The sequence below is a fragment of the Phocoena sinus genome, chromosome 6 (assembly GCF_008692025.1).
Source record: "Phocoena sinus isolate mPhoSin1 chromosome 6, mPhoSin1.pri, whole genome shotgun sequence".
NCBI classification, from domain to species: domain Eukaryota; kingdom Metazoa; phylum Chordata; class Mammalia; order Artiodactyla; family Phocoenidae; genus Phocoena; species Phocoena sinus.
The window spans coordinates 110,316,290-110,331,887 of NC_045768.1; the positions used below are offsets into that span (position 1 = coordinate 110,316,290).

At 41.5% G+C, this 15,598-nt stretch overlaps 1 protein-coding gene across 1 annotated transcript in view; it reads right to left on the reverse strand.

Moving 5' to 3' along the window:
* Positions 1 to 15,598, reverse strand: part of GALNTL6 (polypeptide N-acetylgalactosaminyltransferase like 6) — a 1,139,747-nt gene that overhangs the window by 67,214 nt on the left and 1,056,935 nt on the right. The window contains exon 8 of the mRNA XM_032633792.1: positions 14,180 to 14,287. Within this exon, the coding sequence (XP_032489683.1) occupies positions 14,180 to 14,287 (108 nt within the window). The remainder of the gene's footprint in view (positions 1 to 14,179; positions 14,288 to 15,598) is intronic.

Below are 15,598 nucleotides of genomic sequence, written 5' to 3' on the forward strand. Positions count from 1 at the left end.
CACAGCTCCTGAGCCCACGTGCCACAACTACTGAGCCTGCGCTCTAGAGCCCGCGTGCCACAACTACTGAAGCCCACACACCTAGAGCCTGTGCTCCACAACAAGTCACTGCAATGAGAAGCCCGAGCACCGCAATGAAGAGTAGCCCCCGCTCGCCGCAACCAGAGAAAGCCCGCCCGCGTGCAGCAACGAAGACCCAACGCAGCCAAAAATAAATAAATTAAAAACGAAATACAAAAACCCTAAGGCCAGCCCATCACAACCAACCAACCAGCTTTCAGCTACAGCCCATCAATGATTTCCTTCCTTTGCTTCTGCTGTTTCTCTGATCTGTGTAAGTCTTTCCCCAGCTCCTGTGGGTGGAGCATTTCTAACCACTTCCTGTCTGGCGCTGACTAATTTGAATTGATTTTTGCTTAGATAAACTCTTGAAAATTTTGTCTCATTTTATGTTTTTACACAGGGAACCTACTTATACTAAAGAATTTATCCGGAATTCAAATTTAACTGGGCGCCCTGTATTTTTATTTGCTGAATCTGGCAACCCTACTCCCGACGTCCATAATAGGCATATAATATACGCCCCATGAATGTTTCTGAATTGATTAAGTGGCTGTACATGCAGAGTCTGGCATATTTTGATGCTGTTGCCAATACAGAGTGAATGCTTTGCTTCGGTGGAAATCATTCCAGAGAAGCTTCAAGCTCTCTGCACAGAAGCCTGCTATGACACACAGTTGACCTAAATATGCTTCCCAGTCCCACTGCTTTTCTGTTTCTAATGAGGGTGGGGTGTCCTGCTGGCCCTCTACCTGTGAAGCAAGCAGGGGGGGCAGCCACGGGCTCATGACAACAGCAGTGCTCACGGGTAGCTAGAGGTGAGTGTGCCACGTGGCTGGAACTGACAATTTATGGCTCACTGTTGGTTAAACTCAGTCAGAAAATAAGTAGATGAAGACCTCTGTCTCTGCACCCCTGGGCTGAGCTCCGTCCCGGCTCCTAGTGTAGTGTGGACAAAGGGGAGTTGGGGAGAGGGTTCGATCCCATTCAAGGTGGGTCCAAGAGGTTTTCACCCACTAGGGTTGCACCCAGCATGGGACTCCTGTAACAGAGGAAGGTAGCTCCTGTGGCTGAGGAAGACCTTTATTTTCTGGTGTACGAAGCAAATGAAGGATTTCTCTATTTCTCTGTTTTCAAAAGCTGCAGACCTTTGTTCTTCTTGAATGACAAATGAAATAAAAACTGTTATGCTGAGCACCTCTGTGCACACGACACTGAGAGCCTCCCCTGTTTTTATGTCACCCCCTGTGCTTCCTTGTGTAACGACAAACCCCCGTATTCAACCCAAAGTGGTATTAACGTCTCCCTTCTCTGTGTTGCCCAAATCATTATTAACTCACGTAACACATTCAGCCCTGTAGTAGAGACCTTTAGAATTCGAGTCGTTTTCAGTGCATTCTCCAGTGCTACATCTTTCCTTAATTCTAATACTCATCGGGTGTCTGAATTGATAGTTTACCAGGAACACTTAATCACTTTGCTACCTCAGTCATGGGAACAGATTTCAGCTTTGACTGATCATCTTCACCATAAAGCATGAAGAAAGTAGATATTTCTATTAAGCCTGCTGCTTCACCAAATGACACAAGTCTATCCACTAATTTCTTTTTTCCCCCCAGCAACACTTTAGACCCTATGGCTCCAGTATCCTGAAAATTCAATCCCTATTCTGTTTCTGAGCATATTATCTGGGGGCTGATTGTTTCTCCGGCCGGCAGGCCACCCTGTGCATGTGAATTACCTGGGCCACCTCACCTCAGTTGCGTGTTTCTGCTTCTTTGTGGCGGGTGCAATCATACGTGCCCACTGGTGTGACCCCAGTGCACACGCTGCGCTTGAGTCAATGTTAAGCTATTGTATTATGGTGGCTTGAGTAATAGATTTCTCTTTCTTCAGCTATCATTTTTTCCGGTGGTTTTTCCAGAAATTGCTGATAACCAGCAAAGCCAGTCTCACCAGCAAGGTGCGTATTTGTTACAGTCACTTCTCCAGCAAGGAATCGCACCACTCTCCCATGACTCTGAAACTTCTGCTTTGATTGAAATGCGTCTCTTTTCTCCTCTTTGTAGCTTAAGAGCACTTCAGTAGCTCCTGAGTCCCGCCCCAAAGCCCTCTTATCACTGATGATGTGATAAATGTCATCATGGCTACAGCTCAAAAGAGGATCTTTTTCAGAGAGCCTCAACTCAGCACAATTATTTAGCCCAGCGGTATTTTTCTCTGATCTAGAGACTTCTTTGAAGTCAGTGGGACGCGTTCAGCATGAGGAGAGGATGGCTAATCTCGTCCTAAAAAGAGGCTTCTCTGACAGGCAATTTCCTCTCTCTTCTTCCCCAAGGCTGTGCAGGCTGTCTGCAAGTGGTTACATGCTCTTGGCTGGTTTGATATAATTATATCTCTATTATATTTTTTGGCCGAATATTTTGGATATTTATGGTAGTGTTTCTGATAGCATTTGACGTAGGCTTTAGATATAGAACAAACAAAAACTAACTCCCCAAATTATTTAACTACCTATCTTATTAAAAATGCACCTAAGCCTAATTTTAAAATGGTTTTATTGAGGAATAATTGATAGGCAATAAACTACTCGTGTTTAAAGTGTACAATTTGGTATACTTTGACATGTGTATGTATTACTGAAACCATCATTGCAATCAAGATAATGAACATATCCATCACCTCCAATCGTTTCCATATGCCTCTTTGAAATCTCTCTTCCATCTCCTTTCTTAGGCACTTCTACCATCCCCAGGCAATCACTGATCTATTCAAAAAAATTTTTTATTAAGACTTTATGTCTTTAGAGCAGTCTTTGGTTCACAGCAATGTTGAGGGGCAGGGGCAGAGATTTCCCATGTGCGTCCTGCCTCTAGAGACGCATAGCCTCTCCCACTATCCATATCCCCACAGAGTGGTGCATGTATTACAGGAACACACCATAATCACACAAAGTTCACAGTTTACATTAAGGGTCACTCTTGGTGTTATACACTGATCTACTTTTCATCACTATAATTTAGTTTGCATTTTCTAGAATTCTAAATATAATCATAAAATACGTGCTTTTTGTCTGGCTTCTTTCACCTAGTGTAATTATTTTGAGGCTCACCCACGTAGTTGCATGTACTACTTTTTATTATATTTTATAGACTACATATGGATAGACCACAATTTGTTTATCCATTTACGTGTTGATGGGCAACACAGAAATACAAAAGATCATAAGAGACTACTGTGAAAAATTGTATGCCAGCAAATTGGGCAACCTAGAATAAACTGATAAATTTCTAGAAATGTATAATCTACCAAGACTGAACCGTGATGAAATAGAAAATCTGAACAGACTGATTACTAGTAAGGAGATGGAACAGGTAATCAAAAACATTCCAACAAGCAAAAGTCCAGGACCAGTGGCTTCACTGGTGAATTCCACCAATTATTCAAAAAAGAATTGGTACCAATTTTTCTCAAACTCGCCCCAAAAATAGAAGAGAACTGTTCCAAACTCATTTTACGAGGCCAGCATTACCCTGATACCAAAACCAGACAAGGATGCCACAGGAAAAGAAGAATTACAGGCTGGTGTCCCTGATGAACATAGATGCAAAATTCCTCAACAAAATATTAGCAAACCAAAATCAGGAATACATTAAAAGGACCACATACCATGATCAAATGGGGTTTATTCCAGGAATGCAGGGATGGTTCAACATTTACAAATCAGTCAGTGTGATATACACCACATAACAAAATAAAGGGTAAAAAAATCATACGATCATCTCAATAGCTTCAGAAAAAGCATTTGATAAATTTAACGTACATTTATAATAAAAGCTCTCAGCAAAGTGGGTATAAAGGGAATGTTCCTCAACATAATAAAGGCTACATATGACAAGCCCACGGCCAATATCATACTCAACAGTGAAAAGCTGAAAGGATTTCTTTTAAGATCAGGAGCAAGACAAGGATTCCCACTCTCATCACTTTTATTCGACATAGTATTGGAAGTCCTAGCCACAGCAATTAGATAAGGAAAAGAAATAAAAGGAATCCAGATTGGAAAGGAAGAAGTAAAACTGTCACTATTTGCAGATGACATGATACTACATATATAAAATCCTGAAGACCCAATTAAAAAACTGTTAGAACTAATACATAAATTCAGTAAAGTTGCAGGATACAAAATCAATACACAAAAGTCTGTTGCATTTCTATACACTAATAATGACCTATCAGAAAGAGAAATGTAAAAGGAATCTCATTTACAATTGTATCAAAAGAATAAAATACCTAGGAATAAACTTAACCAAGACTTGCCTATCGAAAACTGTAAGATATTAATGAAAGAAACTGAAGAAGACACAAATAAATGGACAGATATTCCATCCTCTTGGATGGGACGAATTTAACAAACATAACTCTGAAATATTGCAGGTTTGGTCCAGACCACCACAATGAAGCAACTGTCACAATAAAATGAGTCACATGAATTTTCTGATTTCTCAGTTCATATAAAAGTTATGTTTACACTATACTATACTGTAAAGTTATTTACACTGTAGTATATACTATACTATACTATATACTATACTATAAAGTTATTATTTATACTATGCTGTAGTCTATTAAGTGTGCAATAGCATTATGTATAAAAAATGTACATACCTTAATTAAAGCTACTTTTTTGCTAAAACATGCTAATCATCATCTGAGCCTTCAGCAAGTCATAACCTTTTGGCTGGTGGAGGGTCTTGCCTTGATGTTGATGGCTGCTGACTGGTCAGGGCAGGGGTTGCTGAAGGCTGGGGTAGCTGTGACGGTTTCTTAAAATAAACAACAGTGGAGTCTGCCACGTCCATTGACTCTTCCTTTCACAGATGATTTCTCTGAAGCACGACATGCTGTTGGATAGCATTTTCCCCACAGTAGAACTTCCTTCAAAACTGGAGTCCATCTTCTCAAACCCTGCCGCTGCTTTATCAGCTGAGTTTATGTCATTTTATGAATCCTTTGTTGTCATTTCAACAATCTTCACAGCATCTTCACCAGGAGTAGATTCCATCTTAAGAAACTACTTTCATTGCTCATCCCCAAGAAGCAACTCCTCACCCATTCAAGTTTTATCATGAAACTGCAGCAATTCAATCACATCTTCAGGCTCCACTTCTAATTCTAGTTGTCTTTCTCTTTCTACTGCATCTCCCCCTACTTCCTCCACTGAAGTCTTGAACCCCTCAAAGTCATCCCTGAAGGTTGGAATCAACTTCTTTCAAACTCCTTTTTAACGCTGATATTTTGACCTCTTCCCACGAATCGTGAATGTTCTTAATGGCAACTAGAATGGTGAATTCTTTCCAGAAAGTTTTTATTTACTTTGCCCAGATCTATCAGAGGAATCACCATCTATGGCAGCTATAGCCTTAGGAAACGTTTTTCTTAATAAGACTTGAAAGTAGAAATTACTCCTTGATCCATGGGCCACAGAATGAACATTGTGTTAGCAGGCATGAAAACAACATTAATCTCATTGTTCGTCTCCATCAGAGCTCTTGGATGACCAGGTGCATTGTCAATGAGCAATAATATTTTACAAAGCATCTTTTTCTTGAGCAGCAGGTCTCAACAGTGGACTTAAAATATTCAGTAAACCATGTTGTAAACAGAGGTGCTCTCTTTTTATCTTTCATAGTTTCTGTGGGTCAGGAACTTGGGAGTGGTTTGACTAGGCAATGTGGCTTCTATTTCTCATGAGTTTCAGTTGGATTTTGGCTGACGAACCAGTCATCTTAAGCCTCAAAGGGGGCTGGAAGATCTTCCAAAGTGGCTCCCTCACGTGTCTGGCAAACTGGTGCTTGCTATTGGTAGGAGGACTCAGTTTCCTCCATGTGGGCCTCTTTACAGGGCTGTGTGAGTTTCCATGTCATGACATGGTGGCAGGCCTCCCCCAAAGCCAGCCATCCAAGAGATCAAGGTGGAAGCTGCAGTGCCTTTTATGACCTAGCCTCAGAAGCAAAAATAGGATGACAGGGCAAAAAAACATGCTTTCTGTTTCGTTTTGTTTTATGTTTCTCATCCCGTAAGACCGTATTTGGCTGAGATTGAGGGTCAGAACATGATGGAATTATTTTTCATGACCTAAAAAAAAATGATGAGAAAGTGGAGATAACCAGTTGTTGTGGGAATTGTCGAAGGGGTGCCGATAGAAACAGAAGTCTCTGTGTTCCAGTGAGGAAGTATGGCCCACAGCTAGATGATGGCCAGCCTGTCTGAGTCTATCCAGGACCCAAACAAGTTCTGGCACATTGAGGACCGAAGAGCTGGTTCCTCCAGAGGCAACACCACAAGCTAGAAGTTGATGCTGTTACTGGGAATGATGGTGGTGTGGCTTCTCCCATGACTTTACGTGGCGGGGTGGGGGGGTGGGCAGAGGCAAGCGGGAGCACAAGGCAAAGGGCAGATCTTACGTGCTGCAGAGTGGGGACTTCCTCTGACAAAGAGGTATGTGAGCACGCAGAGGAAGACTTTGGGGGCGTCTAGAGACACCTGGGAATGATGGGAAGGGCGTTCACCTGGCAGTCAAGCCCATGGTGTCTCCTGCTATCACAACCTGAGTGCAAAGGACAGTGTGATCTCATTTGTGGATGATGATTATTGATCCATTTGCTATATATATCGCATATCATGTATATATGTCACAACCAGCATCTTCTAACCATCAGCCAAGGAGAGTATCTAGTGTTTTGTTCCTCCACAAGAACACCCACAGCAAGCAGTCCAACAAATTGTGATGGAACTAAATGGTGCTGAAGCATTGTTCTATCTGTTATTAGAAGACCCTGTTTTAGTTTCCATACTTTCAAAAAAGGCAAAAAAAAAATCTTTATGTTTTTAACAGCTCACGCAGGGTTCTTAAGTTGAAAACTACATCTGTTCAAAGTTTAGGCAATCTGTGAAATTTTATTTTTATAAAGCATTTTCCAAATTAGAACACCAAGAGCATCCGGACACCACAAAGCCGCCCATTGGTTTCTGACCATTTCTCAGTTTATAGAGTAGCAAGTGGAACTGTTTTCTCCACCTCAAATGACATGAGAAAGGAAACGTGCTTGGGCTGGAATTGTAGCTGGAGATGGAATTCTTGCCATGAACTAATAAACAACTGGAAACAAGGGTGATTAGAATGGAAATGACACAGCAGAGGCCTCCAGCAGCGTCACTCTGCATTTACACATCTCAGGGTAAGAAGCTAATTCCCCTGAATGAGTCCCTCTGAGCCAGGCGCTCGTGCGATTTCATCGTCCAGTTGAGGTCCTAAAAGGCAGAGTCACAAAGCAGCCAGTTCTGCTCCCTCTTGCAAGAGTTGCAGTTTTGGTTATGGAGATTATGGCAAACTTGTGGGAGTTTGGGGGAAAAGTACATAGAGGAAATAAGAAGACCAAACAAAAAGTTAGTTTTGAGAAGTTTGGTGGGAAATTGCTGAATTTTAAAGTAATGTTGTCTTTACCGCGCATATTTTGTTCACGAAACTTTCAAATGGTAAGAGACTGTACCCATCGGTGATTTGCTACTTCACTTTCTGTTTTGGTGTCTATGTTTGGTATGAAAATTCTATGCTTTACCTCCATATTATTTAAGCATTTTAGAGACAAAGTGTGATTCTGTTGTTTTTTGTTAAATGAAGAGCTAAAAAACATGGATGCTTAAAATTCTCAGACCACTGGGGTAGGAATTAAGGGAGCAAGTGAGGGTCAAGCCGTGGGGAACACATTTGTGTTTCACGTTTTCCCATCTCCTCTCCCTAGGTCCTTGGCAGATGGATTAGTTTTACTTTTCCTTATTTTCCTCACATGCAAAACAAGCGGTAGAAAAAGGGACATCATTGAAGGTTAGTATGAGTGCTGTACAGGCAGAAACTTATCTCTAGTGGGGACTGTCCTTGGGTGAGGTGACATTCTGTTACAAAGGGGAGGCTTGATTTAATTAAAAGGTCCAATGCTCCTGGTTTAGGATATGGGGCAAGCTGTATGCATTTCTGCCTGGCACATGGTGGGCACTTGATAAATATTTATTGAAGAATTTCTGCAGCCTGAGCCTTCTTTGTGGCAAGAGATGACATTTATCTTCATAACCCGCAATGGACTCATCAAATCTCAATGATTTATTGAACCATTATTGTCACATAATAAAGTTATGATTGATTTTTAGGGAAGCTATCAGGAAAAATGATGAAATACTATTCATGGAAGATGCTTGAATTTTTTTTTTTTTTTTTTGCGGTACGCGGGCCTCTCACTGTTGTGGCCTCTCCCGTTGCGGAGCACAGGCTCCAGATGTGCAGGCTCAGCGGCCATGGCTCACGGGCCCAGCCGCTCTGCGGCACGTGGGATCCTCCCGGACCCGGGGCACGAACCTGCATCCCCTGCATCGGCAGGCGGACTCTCAACCACTGTGCCACCAGGGAAGCTCAAGATGCTTGAATTTTTTAATAAAAATTTCAATATGGAGATTCCTCAAAAAATTAAAAGTAAAACTACAGTAGGATCCAGCTTACCCCTCTTCTGGGTATTTTTCTGAAGAATATGAAAACACGAATTTGAAAAAAATATATGCACCCTTATGTTCATTGCAGCATTATTTACAATAGCCAAGATATGGAACAAGGTAAGTGCCTATCAACAGATGAATGGATAAGAAAGATGTGGTATATATACACAGTGGAATATTACATAGCCATAAAAAGATGACATTTGCCCTTTGTCACATGGATGGACCTTAAAGTTATTATGCTAAGTGAAACAAGACAGACAAAGATAGACAAACACTGTGTGAATTTACTCATATGTGGAATGTACAAAACAAACAGACATACAAAAAACAAAATAAATGAACAAGCCAAACCAAAGAAAAACAAACACGTAGACTCAGAGAGCAGAGTAGTGGTTACAGAGGGGAAATGGGGGCAAATTGAGTAAAGGGGACCAGCTGCATGGTGATTGATGGAAACTAAATTTTTGGTGGTGAGCACTGCAGTGAATACAAAAGTAGAAGTATAGTGCTGTACACACGAAACTTACATAATGTTATAAATCAATTTCACCTCCATAAAAGTAAATTTTAAAAGTGCCATCTAAATAGGAGATATTATATTTTAAAATATGGCCAGGAGGGGAGAGAAACACATGATAGCAGTAGGTGAAGCATTTAGTTCTTGCCACGAGTACTGGACAGACTTATTGCCCTTTTGGTTACACTGTAAGGAAGAATTTGAAATAGTTATTGTTTTGAGAGGAATTGCGTCTGCAAAGAAGTCCTAGCCATTTATGAAAGCTGTCTTTTGGGAAGAATTCATTATTTTCTGCTCTTTGGGGGAAAGCCCATGATAGGCCAACGTGTCCCCAAACTCAAGGACAGTTTCAAACGAAGCATCTGGATCCTGCAGCTTTCAGAGAAGTCGGACGAAGTGCGGGCTGCTGCTGGCGGCCAAGGTAGTGGTGCTCCGGCTCTATTTGCTGGGCAGCTTTGTGAGAATCAACTGGTTTACAGTCATGACGGGGGAAAGGTCACTTTGTGGGAGAGTCGATTTCCCATTCATCACCATCCTTGATTGCCTTCTTGGCGATTTCATTTTCTGACATCAAACTAGTCCTTTTGAAGAAAATCTGGCAAAATCTGGTTTTTGTGGGCTCTCAGAATCCTGGATGGGTAGTCCACGGACGTCTCTCAGGTCTGGCCCTCCCCGAGCCTGTGTGCAACGGTCGCTTAGGACTCAGCTTATCTAAATCCAACCTCAGCATCTGTCCCTTCCTCTCATCCCTGTATCTGTACCTTTGTGTCTCAGATGTGACGACAAAAACTTTGCAGTCACGTCTGACCTCTCTATCCTTGCACAGGGTGGCAAATCAATGAAAATCTCCCAGGAAGTTTTCTTTACAGATGCTTCTTGCATTCAAAATGTTACTTTCTTTAGTCTTTCTCTCCTTTAATATTTACCTGTTGGCTGATCTTTCCATTTTACCCCTTCTATTTTTACCCTGGCACTTCCTGTTCAAAATCCCCGAGTGCCTCCCTGCAGTCGGTAAGGGAAAGGTATACATCTTGGCCTGCATTCTGTCTCCACTGCACCGTCCCAGTTTAACTGCGGCAGCCCAAACGCAATCCTTTGTCACTCTCTGTTTGCTCATTCCTACCTGGCCCTCTTCTCCTGCTGGGGCTCCCCCAGGACTCCCGGCCACTCCAGTTTGTTGCGAGCATTGGACAGACACAGTCCCAGCTCTGCTCGTGGGACGTTTCATCTCCATCCCCTTTAACAATCCATTATTATGGGGATTTGACTTTGGCTTTATAGCTCTTATCCTGAAATTTGGACAGTGGTTGCCATGACATGCAAGATGAAATTTAAAAAAGAACAGTTATCGATCTTACATCAATGGCAAAACACAGAAGGATACAATCCCCCAGTTTGGGCATCCCTTACAGACTCAGGGTGAAGGTCGGGTCCTGCTTTGTCTCCTGTGCAGCCGAGTAAGCCTCCAGGACCCCACCCACAGTCTGCAGGGCTGCCCTGCTCTGCAAGGGGCCCTGCTGGGGACACGCCCCGGCCACGTGTTCCGAGGGGACCACATCGTCCTGCATCAGCTGGTGTGTTTAGCCGTGGGGTGGCTATTCTGTGCCTCTGTTATGTCACCGGTCTCAGGTCCAACGGCATGATTGCCTCAAACACACTGGCATTCACAGGGAAGTCTGAGGTGCCCGAAGTGGCTTCTGCAGGGCACGTGGCTCAAGACACAGCCTGTCGCAGTGAAGGGTCTCCTAGGAGGGTCTCCACCGAGGGTCTCCCCCGCTCAGCCACTCAGCCACTTGGCTGTTCACGCCTCTGTGTAAAGGACAGTCAGTGCCATCCCAAGGAGGGGATGTCTGTCCCCTCGACCCTGGGGACTTTCTGGTCCCCCTGCAGCACTAGGGGTGGGCAGCCCTTCCCTCAGCGACTGGCCATTTGCCCCTGGAGAGAAGGTATCACAGCTGTGCCTGGTGTTCTGACATTGGACCCCGAGCTAACATGGTGAAACGTTTGGTTTTACTCATGACACGTGGGCACTCTGATTCCCTGATGAAGCTGAATTGTAGGGCACAATGTCCCAGAATTTTGCATTTGGTGGGAATTGACATAGGGAAGCTAATTCTTATTCTTGCCAAATAAGGGCATTAATAAAAATCTACCATCTCTTATACTGTCATAAGACGAAAAAAAAAAGCCTAAGATTGCTGCATAAAAAGATGTTATTAAATGGAATCGACTTAGCTTTGTGATTCTCATTTTTCTCAGTTCACTGAGGCTGGGTGAAAAGTGGGCCAGGAACTGGTCCACCGGTCCCGAGTTTGGGAACCACGATTCTGCGAACCATGTTCATCTAACTGAAGTATCCTTGAAGGTCTGCTTTCAGTGCAGCGGCTAGTGTACCCCATCCCCTCCTCTTCCCGCCACCACACACATCTTTACAACACGTTTGAACAACTATCCATATTTGCTGTCTTGTGTTGTCCTCTAATGGTTTCGTGTGTAGACATCTTGTCTCTTTCAGCCAGACTGTAATGCTAGGTAAATAGAAGGCACTGACTAGCTAATTATTTGAATTTATTTCTATGATACATGCTGGTTTGCTATTTAGAGGACTGCAGGCTAGTCACACGTGTGTGTGTGTGTGTGTGTGTGTGTGTGATGCGTGTGTGTTGTGAAAGTCAGCTGGAGTCCTCTATTTACATAGGTACATAAATGAAGGGTGCACATTTCTGAAGAAATAAGTGAGCTTTGTGATAAGAAAATAAGCCTGTGGAGTTTCCTCCATCTTTCTCTCCGTTTCCTGCAAGGCTGGAAGGATGAACTCCCTATTGTGTGGACCTGGCCCTGCATTTGAGCATCTGTAAAGTCTCCTCATTTGTGATGATTCAGTGATACTGCAGGGTGTAGCAGCTAGTTGAGATTCTCCCACAAAATATCAGAATTGTTTTTCATTTTAATACGTTTTTTTATTTAAAAAAATCATAAAATGTTTCTTAGAGTGACAGCTGAGCCTCAATATTTATGACTTCCTGATTGCTCTAGCAGTTTAGAGAAAAAGTAAAAAGGAGCCTCAAGTAAAATTTAAGTGGAAAAGATTAAAATTCAGAATTATGGACTTTTTTTCATTTGAATAAATCCTCACTCTTCGCTGGAAATTTTATGTGCCAGCCCGTTTCCCTATAGTTGACAGTCTTTGAAGAAGGACTTAATTTCTTTCTTTGAAGTATGTGAACAGAGTTATTTTTTGAAGATCCACACAACTCCCTCCCACCCCCCAGCTTCTAGACTCTACTTTTGGCTGCAAACCAAGCACACACACCACCCATCTTGCAAATAAAAGATTCAGTTTGGGACACAAGCGTGGAGCGTATGAGTGAGTGAAATGGACAAACGACGGAACATCATTATCTTGGGGATGTTTTAAACTGCTACTACTTATGAGAGCCACACAGCTGATTTATGGTATGTGCTCAAAACTGTTCAGTCATTTCCCTTTTTGGGAGTTCATGAGTTTTCAGATTCATATGTATTAAGTCTTATGCCTAAATTAAATCATATTTCCTAACCCCCAATGCAGCTCTTTAATCACTTTGTGATTGGTTTCTTTTCTTCAAATACTATGTTTCTCTAACAACTTAATGGAGTATGTTATTAACGTCTGATTAATCTTTTGCGGACGGAGGAATAATGTGACTACCTCCGTTCAAGGTGTATGTAATGTAACTTCATTACTATTAACTCAAACTGCTGTAAGAGAGATTATGGTGTGCCCAAGAAAACAAAGAAGACGGACATCATTGACAAATAATCTCAGAAAGGGAATAAGGCAAAATCCTCCTTCCCCAAAAAGGACTCACTATAAATGAGAATTTTATTATACTTCATTAAAATGTTTACGTTTTAGTAAGACCTTAGACCTGCGGCATTTTCTTGTCTTAGTTTTTCCCGACTCATTAATTATTTCAGCACATCTTGGTGAGTGACACCGACCCTTGTTCTAGGTGCCGGGAGAATAGTAGCAAATAATTCCGAGAGGAACTCTGCCTTTGTGGGATTGATACTCTCATGAATCCTGATGAACTAGTTTATATTTTTTTAAAAGCTTGTTGTGTGAGCTTACTGAACTTTATATAAAAGACTTGATTATATATTGCGGCCTTATTAGTAAAAGAACAAACATGAATCATTTGGGATTAGATTCTTAGGGGAACGTGGTGCAGAGGGTGGTGGTGAAACACCCTTTTTTTAGAGCTGGGGTCTTAGCAGTAGCAGGTACAGATTGTGGTGCCTGAAATTTTTGGAGCGACGAAAAAAGGGACGCAGAAAACGGGAATTGTCAGGATTGTTTCCAGAAGGTATCATGACCACGTTCTCCCAAACATTGTAAAAGGCAGAAGAGAAAAGCATCCTTGCGTCTGGTCTAAGATAAAGGTTTTACTCAAAACAATAACTTAAAAAAAAAAAATCTTGGACTTGACCAGTTTTGGAATTTTGAGGATGGGGTAAAATTTTAGGCAGAGCTGGCCCTGATTAAGAATGAGAGGAAGGCGGAGTTTGGGAGACACCTCTCCCCATCCCGTTTACCCTGTTCTCCATCTGACTTATCCTGTTACACTCCCTGTGAGGGGTCCATTCTGAAGACCTGGGATTAAACCCCAACTTTGCTATTTGTCACTCGTGTACGTGAAAGAGCCACCTTGCTAAGCCTCAGTTTTCTCACCTACAAAATAAAGATCAGAATATTAAGCTCCGAAAGTATAGACGAGGACTAAATATAATATGCAAATATAGTAATATATAAATATAATGTATGTGCAAGTGCTTCGATACAATTAATAACAAGACTTAGCATCATAACTAATACTTCCTTAAGGAATGGAAATAAAACTCTGAGAAACACAGGAACCTCTACATTAAAAGGCTGCCAAATGGAATGGCCAAGCTGTGGATTTGTACGTTGATCAGACGGTGCCTTGGATTAAACCACGTGTGAGGCTTCACATTTTGCACACGGAAAACCATATCAAACCCCACTTATTCTGATCCCTGGTTACTCACTCTTGCCAGACTGGTCCCAGATGGAACTTTATAAGGGACGTACTTCCTGTAGATATGACCAACTCTAGAACATGGAACGTCAAACATTTCTCCTCCACACATCCAAACCTAAAGAGGGGAAATTAAAAGTATAATAAAAGAGAACAGTACCTTTCATACCAAAAACCCCAAATTATTAGTAAGATTCATACAAAATCTTAAAATCTCTTAAAGTCTCTAAATCAATAATTTCTGTTTATTATCAATGGCCAACCAAGGGGGAAAAAAAACACATTAAAAAAAACCTAGATTCATAGGAGTATAGAACCAAAATATTAGTTCGGTAAATCTAATTTCCATAGATAACATGCTGACATATTTTTTATTCTAGTAGAATTTTAACACAACTATTGTAATAAACTGGCATTTAATGGTTAGACATCTTATTTATATAGATATTTGTTTTGACAATCTTGTGACGTCATTAGAAGAAATAACATTGGAATTGGTGTCAGTTAAAAAATTTAAAGTATAAAAATGGAATTTCTAAAATAGGTGAACGAATGAAGCCACCTAGGTATATCCATAATTTATCTAGATACTGAAACTTTCAGTAGAGCTCACCTTAAGAATCAGAGCTGCATTCTAATTTCTCCCCACTCCCGATCTTTTCTTAGGTACAGAAAATAATTGGTTAGTGATGTGTACTCAAGAGATGTTAAACTCAGGGTATCTGTTAAGATGTTGTACTTATAGGTAGTGACAAAAATTAATTGGTTATGTTTTCCCATGACTGCCCACTCAAACCATTAATCCTGGTTTTATACAACAGGCTGCTTACTGTAAACGGGCTAATTATCAAAACATAAATGCAGGCTTCATATATGCTAGATTTTTAGCTATTTTCATTGCAAGAAAATGATTTAAAAAAAGAGTTAGATACTGTAATGGTTAGTTTTATGTGTCAAAGGCTGCACCAGAGCGTCCAGATAGTTGGTCAAACATTACTCTGGCTGTTTCCATGAGGATGGTTTTTGGATGAGATTAACATTTAAATTGGTGGATTTTGAGTAAAGCAGTTTCTCTCCGTGATGTGGGTGGACTTATCCAATCAGTTAAAGGCCCTTGGAGAACAAAGACTGACCTGCCTCAAGCAACAAGGAATTCTGCCAGCAGACTGCCTGCCTTTGAACGTGAAAGGCAACTCTTTCCCTGCATCTTCAGCCTGCTGGTCTACCTTGCAGCTTTTTGGATTTACCAAGCTTCCTCAATCCCATGAGCCAATTCCCTTCAATAAATCTCCCTCCATATATGTACCCTGTTGGTTCTGTTTCTCTGGAGAACCCTGACAGATGCAGATACACAGCTTCTTTTAAAGTGAAATATTGGAAGAGAGAAAGAGAAATGTTTATGTCTTAACTTACATTTGCTTCCATCTTC